Below are 19,027 nucleotides of genomic sequence, written 5' to 3' on the forward strand. Positions count from 1 at the left end.
AGTGGTGTTTTCTCTGCTCTTCTCTCCTCTACTCAGGTGCCACTTCAAACACTCTTCTGAACTTCTCATTTATACTCTCAGATTCCCAGACTCACAGTTACATCACCCCTATTATATTTTATCCTCATTGGCTTCAATGTCACCATGTTTCATTTTGGTTGTGCTGGAGTACTGCATGGCTCTTCATCAAAGGAGTCAGTGTTTTGAGCTCAAAATTACTTTAGACTTTCTATCTCTTTCTGTTGCAAAATCCCAGATTTAGGTATGTTGCATTTGTAGCCAATCGTTCTCTGCTCCTATGCCCTCTTTATGCAACTGTATCGACTTTCAGTTCAATAGCTTCCTAATACATATCTCTTCACACTAGAATTTTCCTGCACTTAATTTAGTAGTGGACAGTATTTTGTAATTTTTTTTAACTGTACATTCATTATTTTTCTTTTTCCTTCTGTTTGTGTTCCGTTTCTACCATCTTTTATTTTACCAATGACATTGTTTTGTCAAATAATGCGCTTCTGCAACTGTTCGTATTTCTGTTGCTTTAGTATTATTACCAGCAGTATTTATTTTTGACACGTTTTTCCTTGTCGGTCGAATCATTCCACTAGAACTTGGCGTGAGGCATCATATGTGTTATAAACTATTATTCATAAGAAATAAACAAAGGTAAGTGCCATGGATAACTCAGTTTGGGGTGAACATTAGCTAAATGCTCACTATAAGAAAAGTTAAACCAATATTTGTTGAGGTTCCGTTAAGGCTTTTAGGAGTAGAAACCTGAAAAACACATCTTTTGGGCGTGCAAGAGAGCATAACAGCAAGATGGCCACCATTTAAAGAAGCCCTGGTGGCCGAGGAAGTAATACGGGCTCAATCTTCGCCAGGGCACAGCGGTCTGCAACCTCATTTTGGGGGGCAGCATGCCACCAGTTATAGTGACAAGAACTCAGTAGAATCATTGGTCTCACCTTGAAATATCACTACAGCAGCAGCCTAGCTTCTAGCTACGTAACAGAATCACCCCTACATTCTCAAAATGCCCGGTCCTAGCCCGTTCACTTTGCCAGCCAACTCAAATATGCCACACAGTTATTCAAAATGGAGCAATGGTGCGATATGGCCGTTTTCCACCCAGAAATATCTCCTGATATGAAGATCATGTCTTAAATATAATTAAAAAAATATTTAACTGTATGAAGATTTTCTATTAACTCTAATGAGCCAATATTTTTGTAAATTATATTTAGGACACAATATTTATGCCAAATTATATTCTGGTAGCCTATCTTCTTGATATGAATCATCTGTTCCCAAGATACAATGTCCAGGTGAATTTACAGTTACTCCAAACCTCAGTTCCTTTAGTAAATCTTTGTAACCAACATTTAGAAAGGCCCTGTCACACATACCATACATTCAAAAGGACCAGGAAAGAAGAACGCTTAATTCTTTTAGTCAGGCATTTTCTCCAGTAGTGTAAAACAGTGACATCTGCCAAAAAACGAAGGTTGGGTGGGTGGGGGGGGGGGGGGTGGGGGGGGGGGGGGTGAGGGGCTGGTGGAGGAGGGGGAATGGAATTTAGGGGAAAATAATGGTTTTAAAAAATATACCTTCTGCTGCCTCTGCCTCTGGCGCTGACTGCTGCCTCGATCCTTCAAGCCCAGCAGTCTGGCAAAGCACAGGCTCCCCAGCCAAATCCTGACACTGCTCTTAGTGCCAAGATTGGTCTGAGTGGCCTGGTCTGCTGCTCACACACTGCCTGGGAGCCTGCAGCTTTTCTCCAACTGGCTGTGAAGGCAGCTGGGTTGGAGAAAAATAAGTGCGCATGTCTGTTCAGCCGGTCTAAGACGGCAGCCAAACTTACATGTGCACTTCTAAGTGCTTACCACTCCTCCCTTTCATGGCCCGGACCGACCCCGCCATACCTAGACATGCCAGTCAGTCACAGAAAAATAAAATGATATTGTTTTATTATCATTTTATTTTTCTGTGACTGACTGACGAGTGGGGCAACGCTCCTCTGAATGCTGGTCTCTGATTCGTCAGAACAGACAGTCCCCTTGAGACAATGTTGTAATGCCGTCTGAATTCTGAGCATTTTACATACCGAATCGGGCATCTTTTCTGATAAAAATATAAAGGCAATATTCAAACTTTGTCAGGATTATGCTAATTAAAATTTACAAAATAAATAACACCGTTATATATTGCTATGTGAATATCCTCTTTCTCGGCCTTCCAGAATATCTTCTTAAATGTCTACAGTGGCACAGAATGATGCAGCTAGAGCCGTTCTCTGGCTTAAGGTGAGGACACATATGTCCCCTTACCTTAGGGAACTTCATTGGCTCCCAGTAAAAAACAGAATTCGATTTAAAGCGATGGTACTATTTTTCAAAGCTTGGCACGGAACAGGGGCCAAGTATCTGTGTAGAAGGATCTCTCATTATGTCCCTTCCAGATTACTGAGATCCTCCGCAATGAAGGTACCCAGAATGTCCCATGTGGGGGATCCTCATTTGGGCTACCAGGCGCTCAGGCCTGGAATGCACTCCCCACCTCACTGAGAGCGGTGACGGATTTTACCATTTTCAGAAAGCGTCTCAAAGCCCTGCTTTTTAACCAAAAACTGTGAAGACTGCTTTTGCGCGTTTAGGTTTCCTTATATGTGTCCTTCATGTGCTTGTAGGTCATTGGGCGGGTCTATTCCAGGGGGCCTTTTGATGCGCCGGGACACTCGACTGAGTAGCTGTGCGCTATACAAATGCCTTTATATTCCTATTTGGTGGGATCTGGCCTAAATATTGACATAATACAAAGTGCAGAGGCGTAACACAAGCCCCTGAAGCCCCTGAGGTGTAGCGGGCCCCCCAATCATGTCCATATCTGTAAAATATTTAAGATTTAGGGCCACTTCGTCAGATTCTGCTGGGAGGCCCCACCATTTTGCGTTATTCCCCCTGCCACAGATAGCAGACTTGGAGCTGTGTAAATGTGAACTGCTCCGGTTATGTCACCAAGGGCACTGCTGTTTATTCACGGCTGTAGTGTTTAATCACTAACCCAAAATCACACTCACCTTAAACGCTTCCACTGGAAGAGGACACTTCGCTGCATCATTCAGGGATTGTTTCAGAGCACATTTCCACTCAGACGTGTCCTTTAAACAGCAGATGTCTGAAACAAAAACAGCAGATGGGATGTAAAGGGAAAGAAAGCACTTGCAGAATGTATGTGTACTTAAAGAAGTGCACATATCCCCCGGGGAATAATATCTATATGTGATATGACAGAATAGACTTCTTTACAATTTATGAAGAGTTCGGAGTTAGTTGGCACAAGGGCTCTATTAACAGAGATTTCTGCTGACATGTTGCCGCAATGCTGTGCTGTGATCTGGGGAATGGGTGCTGATCCTGGACAGGGCAGTTCAATGTTGTAGCCTTCAGAGATTGAGAAACTAAGTACCGCATAACTGGGCACTTGTAACCCCAGTTACCTACAGCGCCTAGAGAAGGCATGAATAATGAAGCACTATATATCCGTTTTTTAATGTATTTGTTAATTATATGCTTTCTGACATTACTACTATAGGTTTAATTCCCAAATTAAAATCAACTTTGTCATGATTCCCATCAGATGCGCCTCATTTAAACAGCTGATTAAATATGAAGAGCATCAGATGGAAACTGCTTATACTGTTCTCATCAGGCAATTTCATGACATACATATAGGCAACATTTTTATACAGTAGATCCTCTGCATGCACACGTACATTTGGAGCACAATAACAAAGATATCTTTGATTTCTGTAATATGGCTAATCTGATAATTTGGCATGCCACTGTGAATGGGAAGTGAAGAGTTACATTGAATGAGAGCAATAGGTAACCAGGGCCATTGACATGATGTGATTCTGCAGCCACAGTGTTTACTGCATAGATATGGATTTGCCACATGATTGATCATCTACTAAATAATCTGTTTCTCGCTCAACCAGACCAAAAGTTACTAAAATCTGGGCAACCCAAGTTGCCGCAAAGTGGAAGGCCCTATGCAAAGGCTGTCTGGCCATCTTTTAGTTGATATCTGCTGCATTTGGATGTTTAACTGATACTAAAGAGGTGAAACAATTGGCTGTTTCACGTGTGAAAAAATGACAAAATTATGATGTAAAACTATCATAAAGTGTGCTGCATTAGGTCGCACAAATAGCCTTTTCTTGCCACATAATTTAGTGAACACTGCTGTATAATTTGGTTTTTCCCTGCAGCATAATTCCAGTGGCCTGCTTATAACACAACAAGTCTACAATACCCACTACGTGTTTCACTGTGCTCTCATTGCAGCAACAAAATCCAGCAAAATTGAGTTGTCTAATAATCTTCCAAAGGCCCATTGGTTCTTGCATAACACAGCTCCTCTTTAAAATAACACGCTCCACATGCCTTCTTGGCCAGTTGGTAAAACAATATGTATGGGTGTTTAACCTCTTAAGTGCTGCGCCTATACCAACGGCCGACGGCACCACTACCTCGGGAGTGCTGCCGTCGGCCGTTGGACGTTCCAGCTGCACCTGCGCAATCGAACGTTCAGCACTGGAGCTGGACATTCCAAAGCAGCTAAGGTGATAACAGTTATAAATCTCCAGCGATGCTCTAGTCCAAGTTCGGCAAAAACACTACTTAGAACAAAGGGCTTGATTTAGAGTTTGGTGAGGGCTAATTTATCACAAATGTGAGGGATCTCCTGCTTGCCTTAATACAAGTGCCATAGAATCTCATTGCATTTGTAAAAAGGCGGATGGGATATACCTGAAGTTTGTGATGGAGTTACTGGTACACCAACCTCTAAATAAGGCCCTATATTGACCTAAAAAACTAAGGGTATTAAAAGTGAAGTCAAACAACTAAACAAACTTTAACCTCTATGACATCACAGGAAGTAACATAAAATGAACTTAAAGGTGATCCATGACACTATTTTTAAAGCCCTCAATGAACATTCAAGGCATCACCATATTAAAATTAATGCATGAAACTTAAACTAGGCATAAAGTAACACTGACTTAAATTAAAACACATGAGTTAAATACAAGTCTGCAGGAGGTTGCATTAAATAGCATATCTTTCATAAAATGACATCATAAATATTTACTCCACACATCAAAGATTATTTCCATTTTTGTTTACAGCAAGTACATCTGTCCAGAAAGTATAAACAAAGGAGCTTCAGCGATACTTGCTGGCCTCTGTGTTGCCCTGTGGGTAATACAGGTCCAAGCAAGAGGTTTGCAAAGCTAATATGAAATATGTGAGTGATTTGTTGTAAGAGTGAAAAAGAGTTCTTTATTCAAAAGTCTATTCGTTTATCTCAGTGATATCTATCCATAAGAGGGGAAAAGTGAGAATTTCACAACATATTTATAATTTGTATATGGCAAAGCTTCCTCCAAAAACAGTGAAATAAATGCTAAACATATGCATCACTGTGTTGGCCTGGATTGGATGGAAGTGTGTTTTAAATTAGTCAGCGAAGAAGGAGTGTTACTTGGGACAGAGACAGGCCTTCCGAACTTTAGTGGCGATTGTAGGTCACACCGGCCTTCAATAACGCCTAGAGGGTAACTGAGTTCAGACAGTGATATATATATATATATAAATATATATATATATATATATATATATAAATATATATATATATATATAAATAAATATATATATATATATCTATATATATATATTCACTGAAAAAAACAAAGGTATAACTCGCACGCCCACAATGCATTGCTGACGTCACATATTACATCACTCATGACATGGTCAGTGACATCACTCATGACATCACTGATGACATCTCAAATGACATCACTGATAACATCATCCTTGTGATAAATTTGCAGACTTCCTCCTACCCTAATATAACCTTTGATACACACATTCAAAAATAGAAACTACATTTATATATTAATATCGCATGTTAAATGATTCTACAAAAAAAATGCCTCAATGTCTGTAATGAGTACTGCCTTCAAATGTACACTGCGATCAACAGATTTCACTACTTGATACCAGATGCACAGAAGCACTACAAACAACATTTAATTCAGTCTCGATTTATTTAAGGCAGAGACAATTGCACTGTGTCCTCAGATTCTGTTAACTGTGACAAAATAGCATTCATCGATGTTTGTGTCAACTACTGCCTTCGATCCACACTGCGGACAGCAGGGTTCACAACTTCAATTCAGCTTTCTATCTGCACTACAGACAGCATTCAAGCTATCCTTGATTTATGTAAGACAAAGACTATTTTGTTAAAGGATGCCACAAAAAACATTCCTCAATGACTATACTGAGTTCTGTTTTCAAATGTACACTGCGATCAAAAGAGTTTACCACTTGATACCAGTGGTGCATAATCACTACAGACAACATAAAATTCATTCTTGATTTATTTGAGGCAGAAAAATAGTACTGTGTCGTCAGATTTTGTTAAAGTATGTGACAAAAAAAGCATTCCTTGATGTTTGTGTCAACTACATCCTTCAATGTACTCTCCGGACAGCAGGGTTCACAACTTGAAGTCACCTTTGCATGTATACTACGGACAGTAAGGAATTCAACCTTGATTAATTTAATGCAGAGACAATTGTACTCTATGTGTTCAGATTTTTTCAGATAGAATGATGATTGTACATGATGCATTCCAGTAGACAAGAGACATTATACCACTGCGACCCCCCCTCCGAATCACGAATCATCACAGGGTACGCACACGCTGAGTTCTTTCGGTACCACTAACTCACTGCACCACAAGTCATAAAGCAGAATTCACTAGGCAAAAAACATTGCTCCCAGTACAGCCCCCCTGCATTACGCATTATCGCAGGTATGTACAAGCTCAGCGCCAAAGATACTAATACCTCAGTAGACCATAAATCATCGCAAAAAAGAGGGAATAGTTTTAAGTCAGCAATGAGGCATACAATCACTTTTAAGCGGAATTCATGCAGAATCCAATCGACAAAAGACATTACTCCAATTACAGTGTCCCCCTCCCTCCCCCAGACCACGCATCATCGCCGAATATGTACACGCTAAGCACCAAAGGTACTAGTAACTCAGTGCACCAAAAATTGTTATCATGTGGCCTTACTAAGGCAGCATTCACAACACAAAAAACATTACTATCAGTAGTTGCTGCCCGGACAACGAATCATCTCAGGCTCCACAGAACCTTGTTGTATTAGATACCACTAACTCAGTGCAAACCAAACTACGTATAACACCTATCGAACCCTACACAATATTCCTTTATTATGCTTACTTGAAAAACTTATTTTATATCACTATAGATTTAGTTGAATAATAAAATGTACTCTGCATATATGTTCTATCATCTACTTCACTCATGATTGCAGATGACGCAGTCCCCCCTAAGATCTACACTAAGGACAACAAGGTTTACAACTTCAATTTAGCTTTGTATCTACACTACAAACAGTAGAGAATTTAGCCTTGATTTATTTAAGGCACACACAAAAAATACTCCTGTGGCACTGCTAGTATGCACAAGCCACTTTAATTCCTACATGCTGGGATCTATGTTTACAAAGAAAGTACAACACACCACCAAAATGTACCTCCACCACCGGTAATACCAAGTACTTCTGGGGTTTCACCTTTAACATCGCAACAAGACATACGTCCCCATTTTGAGAAAGTTAGAATGCACTGCGAGAAATGCAATCGCTCAATTTCTTATGGAGAGCATTCAGTAGACATAGTTTGCAGAGCAATTGATAACCATTGATGATAGTTTTTTTGTAACCTAAAAATTCATGCAGACCAGTATGCAACACTCAATATTTTGAGTACAGACTGCTCGAACCACGCATCATCGCAGGCTGAGCACACACTGAGCACCACACATACCACTAACTCAGTGCACCATAAATAATCGCCACATGGTCTTATTAAGGCAAAATTCAATTGCCAAAAGACATTCTTCCCAGTTTGTTCTGCTTGAACCACGCATCATCGCAGGTTCTACATAAACCGCCTTTACCTCAGTGTACAACAACTCATGAACACTTTACGATAGAATCTTCTGTCTATTATTTCACATATAGTGCTCCTACCTTAGTACAGCAGAAGTCATAAACCGTTTACGATTGAATATCTGTGTATGATATCATGATTACTATTCTACTTGATACCTTCAGCAACGTAATAAAATGGAGTCAAGGGCATGTGTCCGTACCCACTTCAACTATCTATCTGTGTCTGTGTATTTATTATGTTTCTACAATGCTGCTCCTGCGCCCTACCACATTATATTGTTCTATAAATAGCGTATGCAACCATCTTACCTCTGACAGTAAGTGTGGACTATTCCTCCTTTTTTTTTTGTGTGTATTTATACAGCGCAAAATCAACCCAAAAATATATCAGCAATTTACATGAGCACCGTATTTACAGTACATTTTCAGGCATGTGTAGATAATGTCATTACTTTACAATATCAGGATGTCGCGCAATTCCAAGCCTCGAACACTGATTTCCAGCACAGAGTTCGACAGTGTACCTGAATGACCACATACGTATATATATATATATATTTGCTGCCCTTCATGTGCCAAAAACTGCAACTTAAACCTTTCACAGCTCTGTATTACTACAGCTACAACACTCCACTGAATGTACAACAAACATTCTTAATCACAGAAATGCGTCATGTCCACCATCTTTTATGTGTGCAACTATGAATGAATATAAAGTCAGTGATACCCCGTACACATTTATACCAAATGGGAGTTCCATGGTGACTCATAGTGATGTGGATGTCGCAGTACAGAAAGGGAAGGAATACAACAGCGCTAATACAACAATTAGGCAATAAGGTAAAAGATATGGGAGAGTAATATAACGGAAGGTACAACACAGTGATACCTTGTACCTTTCATATTGGCCATGTTGTGGAAATTTACAGACTTAATGATACATTTGCGTTTAAGACGCGGGTGACACCCGATTCACTTGATTTTTCATATAACTCACAACAGAACCACGACCACAAGCTCCGGAATCATGGTTCAGATTCTCACGCAGCACTGGCATACGTCACACCAGCCCACTCGGCTTACGCTTCCAGGAAAAAAAAACACAACATTGCCCAGATTTCCATTGTACTGATTTCTTAGTTCCAGATCTAGTTGTCAAAATGGCACACACACACTCCCTCATGGCTGGTATACAACCACACCACACCCATCTAGCACATGCATCACTACACACATCACCCTACCAATAAAAAAGAAGGAGCGCACGTGCTATACACCATTTTAGAGTTGCTCCCATCGCAAGCGCTCTGATGGTCCGTCCTGGTGGTTCAGACACCTCATGTAGGCCCGAACCACCGAGTACAATGGCCCACCACTACGTACCTGGCCTCTTTGGTCACTGAGTTAGTGGTACCGCAAGGACTGAGCGGGTGAGGAACCTGCAATGATGATGGGAGCATGAGTATGTCCTTAGACATACCGATATCAAGACTCTGCACCATATATCAGATTTCTTGGTGACAGAGCGGGACTGCATGATGTAGAAGGTGTCCTGTCCATGAAAAGGTGAGCAGTGAGCCCTCGGTGCGCATCGGAGAGAGTTGATGGGGTGCAGCAGACGAGATACAAAAAAGCGACGCAGCGATTTAGGCGTACGCAGTCCTTTATACTGTATCTTATTGAATTTAAAAAAATATTCCAATAGCAGGAACGTTTTTATAATCGGTCAAATATCCGGTATATAAACTGTACAAATTGTTGTTTTTAAATGTGAGAGAGAAGTGTGTGAAAAGGCGATGTAATTCTACTCCACATTAAGATAGTAACAAATACCAATCATAACATCTTTCTTTTACTATCTTTTAGATGAAGAGCTTTGGGGTGCATTATGTCCCGGCACGTGGTGAAAAACACACAGGTGACAAAAAGGTGAGCTGAGAATATTCTTTGTAGTCACTCTCTCACTTCCTCTCTCCTTTGTTAAAAAAATGACACACAATGTTAACTTCCTTTTTAACTTACAGGTTGTGTTTCACAAATTGGCGTTATCCCCCCCAAATACCTCCAAAGCTCTACGTTCGTGCATTCTGCGATGATGTGTGGCCATCGTAACAACGTCTGAAAAGGCTGCTTCGACACATGGTGCACCGTCTTTGAATCACGCCAATGGCACAAGGTTAGCAAAGAAGATTGTTTCCGAAACAAAGATAAATCATCTGTGGAAGGAGAGAGTGGGTAGTGTGCAACAGCTTCAATGCTTAGGAATGTAAAATGACCTCCGAGCTGTGAGAATAGATAGGTACAACAATCTGAGGGGCAGATTTACAAGCCCCTTGCACCACTTTTGTGTCACTTTTAACATGGGAAAAGTGGAGCAAGGAGCTTGCAAATCTGCCTCTGACTTCCCAAGAAAAACACTCACCTCCGGACTCTGCCAGTCAATGGGGTGCAACAGTCTAGGTATGCAATATTGAGAACTCACCTCTATGCAGTGGAAATGCATGGGATATACTACTTTGGAAGAAAAACAGTGCACAGACACCTCCTTACAGTGGAAGAAAACTAAGCAGGACACAGCGAGGAACCACTATAAAGGCTCTCTCCATCTGTATAAAAAACGTATTTCACAAGCTAAGGCGGAGTACTATGAGTCTCGCCTAAAGAAGGCCGGGAATACCCAGAAGGAGACTTTCAAAATCCTGTCGGAGTTGAGTAAAAAACAGGAGAATTTTGAGTCTCCCATAAACTGTAACACCTTCCAGGGGTATTTCTTAGAAAAAGTAAAGACCATCATCCTGGAAATAAAGAGTAGTGTGGTGAATAGTGCTACTATACACTCTGATGCCCATAATCCTGTTCACTGCTCTATAGTACAGTTCCCTGAGCTGGACTAGTTGAGCCTAGAGCAGCTGATGGGTAAAACCAAATCCGGTTCCCCAGCGGGCCCGTGTCCCCGAGTGTCTTCCGTGTGGCACGTTCTCTATTGGAAGATCGGATCATCTCTCTCCTCAATAGGTCCCTAGAAACAGGGTATCTACCGGACGATCTCAAGAAGGCTCGAGTTAGGCCCCTGTTAAAGAAACCGGGCGCAGACCCGGCTGTTCTGAAGAACTACAGGCCGATTTCCCAGTTGCCTTTCCTCGCAAAGATCTTAGAACAACACGTGCTGAAGTCCTTGTCCCTGTACCTGGAATCCCATGGTCTATTACATGAGCGACAGGCGGGGTTTCGAGCGCACCACAGCACCGAGTTAGTGATGCTATCGGTGCTAGATGAATTAAGAGGCATGGCTGACAGCAAGAAACCGAGCGCCCTGATTTTATTAGATCTGTCAGCTGCGTTCGATACTGTCAGCCATGACTTGCTCCTGGGAAGACTGGAGGCCTTTGGGATCAGAGGCCTGGCCTTTAAATGGCTGCAATCCTTCCTTTCGGGAAGGACACAAAGGGTACAACTGGGGGACTCGATTTCAGAGGTGGGGCCCTTAGAGTGTGGGGTACCACAGGGCTCCGCACTGTCCCCACTTCTGTTCAATCTCTACCTACAACCTCTGATTGCATCCTTGGCCGATATGGGCTGCAGAGTCTTTAATTATGCTGACGACACTCAGCTTGTGCTGAGTGTCGATAATACAGGGGCAGCACAAATTCAAGCCCAAAACATCTTGAGGTATACCGTAAGATGGATGACGGAAAACCTGTTAAAGATCAATCCGGATAAGACCGAGGTATTGGTAATTCCATCTACCACCTCACCTTGGAGTGATCTGTACTGGCCTGCAGAGCTTGGACTAGCCCCAAAGCCAAGTATGAACGTAAAGAGCTTGGGGATTAAACTAGACTGTGATCTGTCAATGTGCAGCAAAATATCTTCCGTTGTCGGAAGCTGCACGAATATCATCAGGCAACTGAGAAAGTTAGCCCCCTTTCTATCTCAATCTATGATGCGCTCAATTGTAGCAGCAACCGTCATCTCACAGATTGACTATGGGAATGCCCTTTATCTTGGCCTTCCAAAAATGCTGACTAACAGAGTGCAGGTTGTGATGAACGACGCCGCACTATTGATCTTTGGATTACCCAGAAGAACGAAGGCCTCCCCTCTACTACAAAATCTTCATTGGCTCCCTGTTAAAGAGAGGGTTGAATTTAAGAGTTTATGTATAGCTCACAAGGCGATTTACGGCCATGCTCCTGCCTACATTAAAGACCGCCTGGAGGTATATAACCCAAAGAGAACACTTAGATCATCGGATTCCCAGTTGCTGGTCTGCCCCCGCTACAAATTAGTAACCAAGGGAGGGAGAGCCTTCTCCGTTTTGGCCCCCCAGCTATGGAATAAGCTGCCTGAGGGGCTACGCAGGGAAGTGAATCTTTTGCGGTTCAGAAAATCATCGAAAACACTGCTGTTTGGTAAAGCCCTGAGCGCAATGTAAACTGGTAGCTGTGTCTCTCTGAGGTGTTGAGCCAAGTTATTGTAATAACATCGATTTCCAAGCGCTTAGAGACCTGCAGGTGATTGGGCGCGTTACAAATCCAAATTAACAATAACAATAACAATAACTTGATGAAATACATTATCCTGAGTGTACAAATAAATAAAGTGAAAATATACGTGTGCAGTTGTATGTACTATGCTATTACTAACTCTATATACTATCTTTCAGATCACTAAACTGGAGGGTGCACTATGAACCAGCACGTGCTTGGACACACAACAGAGGCAAAAGGTGAGCTACGAGTATTTTCTCCAGTGTTAACTGCTCCATCTATAACTTTCTCTCTCTCACAGTTTTAATGCCGTTTTTTCTCTCTTTCTCTCTCTCGCTCTCTCTCACATCATTTTTCTTTCTCTTTCAAAGTTATGGACGCTGCTGTCCACTCTGCCGTGTACAACCAAAGCTGAGTTCAAGTTATGAACTCTGTTGGTCACAGTGTTTACACAAGGTAAGCAGAGCAGTCTAGATATACAATGTCTCTGATTAAATGCATTATAAATAAAAGAGCTTATTTACAAGCCCTTTGCGCCACTTTTGCGTCCCTTTCAACATGAAAAAAGTAACACAAAAGTGGCACAAGAGTCTTGTAGATAAGCCCTAAAGAATATTGGCCTGCATAATGACTTGATTTCTCACCTAATTCTGTCTCATCTCTGAATCATTTTAAAGACCTGTTGGTCCATAGTGTAAATCTGACGCAGTAGGCACTTCCATACAGACATCTCTTGAACGCAGGCCTATAAGACAGGTGAAATGTATCAGGCACACTGCAGACATGCAAATAACCAAATATCGCCATGTGTTACCTTAGCTTGTAATGTTTGACCTCATTTAGTCACATTGATCTAATTTTATTATTTTCATTTTTGTTTTGCAGTTCTCCTACCCTACTTCTATTGGAGTCCATATCACGTTTTGTTTAATAGTTTTTTTAAAGTTATGTTTCTAGTTATTTATTACATTGTTATCTTTAAGTTACGTTTCCAGTTATTTATTATTGTTTTAATAAAAGTTAATTTTAAAAAAGTATATACGTCTTCTTTTTCTGACAAAATTTTACTATTATTTAGTGTGATAATGACATAGTTAGAAAACATTTAAAAATAGAAATTATATTTATAATTTGAAGTATAATACTGAGGCTAACTCTTTAACAGATCTTTACCAGAGTCTATAGCTACGACTAACGGTTCCTATGGAAAAGTTTTAAAACTCCAGCACAGTAACTGTTTCGATTAGCAACATAGTGTGGTGAACTTCTAACCTATGTGCTCATTTAAGTGTTCCATGAACTGTTACTATGTTAACAGGCAGAAAGCAGTTTGGGGGTAGGGTTGAAAGGTACTGGCTGTATAGAAACCGTTATATTTACCCAGGATCCTCTACATTACAGAAAGGAAAGCAAAGTAAAACAGAACACTTTGTACCAGATTTACAACCCCCTTGCACCACTTTTGCATCACTTTTCCCATCTTAAAAGTGATGCAATAGTAAGGCAATGAACTTGTAAATCTGCCCCTATGCACATTATGAGTAAAATAAGTACACAGCTCATTCAATTCTTTATCGATCACAATTAGACAGTGTTGCTTCACGATTCACAATGAACTTCAATAAATACTTTGTGCCTATTTAAATGGAAGACGAGATTGTTGACAATACAAAACTTAGTGGCATATTTATAAAGACACAGTTACAATTGTCGTTGCTTTAAAGCCTGCAAACCACAACAAAAATGCTGAAAATGGACTTCAAAATCCTTTGTTATCTTACTAGAAGATTTTCTCAACATTGCTGTTTCCTAATCAAGACTGAGAGCCACCCCGGGGCTATAAAATAAATGGTTGTGGGGGGCTCCAAGCCCCCCCCTGCAAAATTTGAAGTGTTGGGACCTCAATGACCCCCTCAAGCCCCAGGAACCACCACCCCTGGGGATTTGTGTATTGTGGGAGGCAGACTGTGTGGCCCTCTGCCTGGAGCCCTCGAGGGCCCTGGGGAATGCCACGCCCCAGGGCCGGCTCCTGCAGTGTCCCGGGGTGCCTACCCCCAGGACACTGCTGTTTGCTATGAGAAGGCCAGAGTCTTGAGGCTTCCGCCCTCCCATAGCAAACTTAGTTTGGATTTTGAAAGACACAGCAGTGAAATCTATTCTCACTTTCAAAATCCAAACCAGATTGCTTTTCCACATGCAAGTTAGCATTTCCCCATGTGCTCCCAAAGGACGCGGGTAGCCGGTGGGTCCGTGGGGGCATTGTGGCTCCCCCCACGGTCCCCAACATTTTTTCTTAGACCCGGGGGGATAGGGTCCCCGGGAATATTAGAAATTACTGATAGGGGCTATTTTTTTACGGTAAAATTAAAAGTCGCGCACCCAGCGCAGCGCTCAGTGCGGCCCCCTGGTGTGCACGCTGATGAGACCTCATATCTATTGAGAGGTCGAAACGTCCTCGACACAACTGCAAAGCGAACTATTATACATAGCCTCCATCATTGTTACAGGAGACTGTGAATGTTTACTGCAAATTGATTAAGTTTAGTCGCTTTTTGCTTTTCTGTATTTTTATTTTTAAACCTTCATATATGTCACTACTTGTCACGTTAGTTTAGAGGTTTCACCTTTCTCTTGGGACGCAGCACAGTTCTTTGAACCCCCTTTATTTGAACTTTTTTAGCTTAATATAAATCACAATGCATTTTACCTACTGGGCTCCATATGTGCTTTTTTTTAAAATCCGTACATCTTCTCCTAAATTATTGCCATTGTGCTGTACCTACTGTCCTGGGGCCCATATGGCACCAAAGCAGGTGGGAAAATTAGCTAGTCAGGAGGCGTGTCAAACTTGCAGGCTTAGCACGCCCCTAAGGTGGACACCATGAAGTGGACGTTAAACAAGGGCTTACCTAACTTGTTTTTGATGAAACTAGGAACTCTGGGTCAAGGTTCTGTAGAGGGTGTGGTCACCCCAGGGGTAGATAGCCCATTGGGTACCACCTTACACTCCCCTTAAGACACCTACATTTAGTATTTAGGTGGCTCCCTGACACCAGGAATTTAGATTTGACTTCTTGGGAACTGAAGAGGACAAACAAGAGCTGTGACTGCAAGAACAGAGGACTGCCTACAAACCTGGTGCAAAGCCCTGCCTAACAGTTGAAAGCTCAACACTTGCAAAACCCAACTCGTCCAGAAGCTGTGCATCCACAATAAAAATGTGTACACAATGGACTTGATGTTCAATGTACTACATGTCCGTTATTCTCTGTACATAACATTTCTATTTGGGTTTTGGTAACATTAACTTGCAGCCCTAAGAAAGTCCCTGGCTTATGGGCCAATAGAGGGCGAAGCAAGTGTTAGCTGTGCCAAAAATAATTTGTGTCTGTTTTATTTTAATCTGAATGACTCAAAGTCAAAGAGTCCCCTTTCAAATAAATACTGGATTCAATGAAAGGATTTTCTTTAACCCCTTCGCTGCGGGGGATAATCCCCCGCTGTGCTGGGGGCAGGGGGGCACGCACAGCGCCCGCATGCTCATGACGAGCTGAGCTCGTCATGAGCTACGGCGCTCCTGTGCTCATGACGAGCTCAGCTCGTCACAGGTGTATTGCCTCCCATGGAACGCTCAGCACAGCGGGGGAATTCTCCCCGCACATGAGCGTTCCATGGGCCATGACGAGCTGAGCTCGTCATGAGCACCGGTGCACCGTGGCTCATGATGAGCTCAGCTCGTCATGAGCATGGGAGGGGTTAATGATCATTAATAGTATTACTTGTCCTGGTACACTTCTTAGCTCCTGAATACATGGGGAAGGGATTTCCCATTGCCTAGGACAAGCAGTGCCATAACTATCCTCAATAATGCACAGGAGAGCACATAATCTGGATCCATTACCGCTTCAAGCTCTATGATAGTGCATCCACTCCTCGGATGGAAAGGATGGCCCAGGACTTCGACAACCAGTTAGCATCTTCCTTGAGGTGGATAAACCACTGCCCTGCAGCCTTCAGGCTCTGACTGCAACATCCGGTGCACCAATCTGTTCACAACTAGGTCCACCAATGCAGCAGCAATTCATGAACAGGTCACCATATTCTAGGAGGTCAGATCCGTCTCCTCACAGAGTTTGGAGACATCAGGATCTCCAGTAGCTGCTCAGCACCAATAGCCGGGTTACTGGAGCATTTGCCGCAAACAAAGCTGGTCCGAAGTCTAATTTGGAGTCCGACACAACAAGGACCGACCAACCAGCGAGGGCCGTTGGCATCGCAGAAGCCAGCACTAAGTGTGGCCCAGCTGTCCTGCTTTGCCCCTCTCTGCAGGTCTGAACCTTGAGTGCCTACGGTGCATGGGAACATCTGACCAAAACCACTGCACCTGAGTCCCCCGGCTCGTGTCCACAAACACCTACTGTGCCGCTTGCTCCCAAAACTCTCAAGACCTGAGCACTGCATTTGGAGCTCACAGACATGTACCCAAGTACCCCCTTGCAGCCTGATTCTGGGTGGTCTCCCCTCTTTGTCTACAGTGTAGCATGCAAGGCTACCAACCTGTTCATCAAATCTGCACCCGGACACTCCAGAGCAGGTAAACCCAAACTGCTGGTGGTTCTTGGTTCATTGGCCCCCTAGCCCCTTACCTTCTAAAGGGGATCCCCCAAAATACGATTGCAAGTACCTAAATGCAGTATATGTTCCTTTCTCCAAAGGAAAGCGACAGCGATTAAAAACGCTTTTGTGTAATATTTAAACTTACCTATAAAAACGAATATCTCAAGAAGTACTTACCCAATAACGAATTTCTTGGTGTCAAAATATGACTAAAAATACCTGCTATTTTTCTAAATTGGTCTCAAGTTTTTTCCTGAGTGTGTCGCATTTTTTGGCTCCATGTGTACAACAAATGCTTAACAATACCCTTTGATAAGCCAAAACTGCTCGCTAACATTACCACAAGAGAGAGCATTTGGGATTATTAATTTAAGCCCTGTAAACCAATAAGGGTTGTCCGCACTTTCTACATCATGTACCTCTATTTGGCGCACTACATAAAAAGCTAGCTTCCTACAGAGGGCATTTATGATCATCAGACACATGCAAACTGCATGTATAACATATATTGGTATTGCATCACTAATTATCTTAAGTGTCCTATTGGACACCGGTAAAACTTAGGACTCGGATGGTGATTTCTTTACATTGCTCATGAGGTGCACCAAGAACGACTTTAAGCTACAGCATGACAGCTCAGCAAGGTAAGTATTAACTGCTGAGACCACAGAGTACACTGTAGTCGCAGGCTTGAATACTGAGCCCTTTATCCGTCTGACCTCCAAAAGCACTGTACTGCTTGCTGTTGAGTAGGAGTAAAACCTGCAACTTATAAAAAGAAGATTTCGGAGTACCAAATCAATAATCAATATCCTTCAGTCAACCCTCGAGTCACAAAGACTGCCATAAGAAACCAAGTGCCTAGTCACCAGTGTGACCAAGGTTCAGACGGACAGGGAGTAGGTTCTCTGGGACTCAGAACGTGGTTAGAAAAGGAAATACCAGAGGGACCCATTGACTTTTTCGGACTTTTTCTCTGTGAATCTGTGTAGATAGGAGAGTACTTTCAGTGAACATGGATGTTCACTTTGATTACGGAACTGCTATCATCAGAGATGTAAATTGCTTCCGCTGTTTTTATTCCTTCAGAATTGTTCCAGCATTAGGATATCTGTATGGTCAAAAACACGATGAATTGCTTGAAAGTAAGAATTGCAATGTTAAATAATCATACCACAAAAATAAATAACAAATAAAGGCAACATTTTGTATTTATAGCTTTTTGCTGTTGGATTTACATGTTGGCCTCAGTTTTTTAGTCTAAAAGTGGGGACTGCAACCCCGCCTTACCCATCGAATCAGGAGCAATACATTCTCTCCGGGTTTATTACGAACCTTATAGTTTAAAATCCACCAAACACTTAAACACTCTGGTAGGAGTGGTTTCATTTTAAATAATGCATGCAATATTGTAATGTTTTCAGCAGTGTCACATGCCCACTAGGTCTATTAGAAAACGTTTAGGATTTGTTTCTGAGGCCTTTTTTATTGGCCCCTGGTATTATGGATGTGGAGTTTGAAGATTTCGTGTGCATGAGGTGGTGTCATTTCTATGTTGGGCCCCATGGCCACCCTCTCTTTCTGAACATGTGTTGTCTCATCAGTGTGCAGGCGAACCTACACTTGGGCGGATATCTTTAGTTGAGATTGGCTATTTCTAATGCTCAGTAAGTAGGGTGCAAATGCTAACAGAGGCCTACATGGGACAGCAGATCTGCGTCTCAGCATTTAAAATCATAATGTACTTGCATTATGACCTCTGACCCTTGAAGAAGCATTGGGCACAATGCCACGTTTACGTGGCGCACTGTTAATTGTACATTGAGGAAAGCATCCTGCGTTCCAATGGCGCGCT

General features: G+C 42.2%; 1 protein-coding gene across 3 annotated transcripts in view; it reads right to left on the reverse strand.

Moving 5' to 3' along the window:
- SFMBT2 (Scm like with four mbt domains 2) overlaps positions 1-19,027 on the reverse strand; it is a 916,952-nt gene that overhangs the window by 346,146 nt on the left and 551,779 nt on the right. For all 3 annotated transcript variants that reach the window (XM_086918957.1, XM_086918956.1, XM_086918958.1), the window contains one exon: positions 3,080-3,177. In XM_086918957.1, coding sequence (XP_086775083.1) covers positions 3,080-3,177 — 98 coding nt within the window. The remainder of the gene's footprint in view (positions 1-3,079; positions 3,178-19,027) is intronic.

This window comes from Lissotriton vulgaris, chromosome 1_1 (assembly GCF_964263255.1).
Source record: "Lissotriton vulgaris chromosome 1_1, aLisVul1.2, whole genome shotgun sequence".
In the NCBI taxonomy this organism is placed as follows: domain Eukaryota; kingdom Metazoa; phylum Chordata; class Amphibia; order Caudata; family Salamandridae; genus Lissotriton; species Lissotriton vulgaris.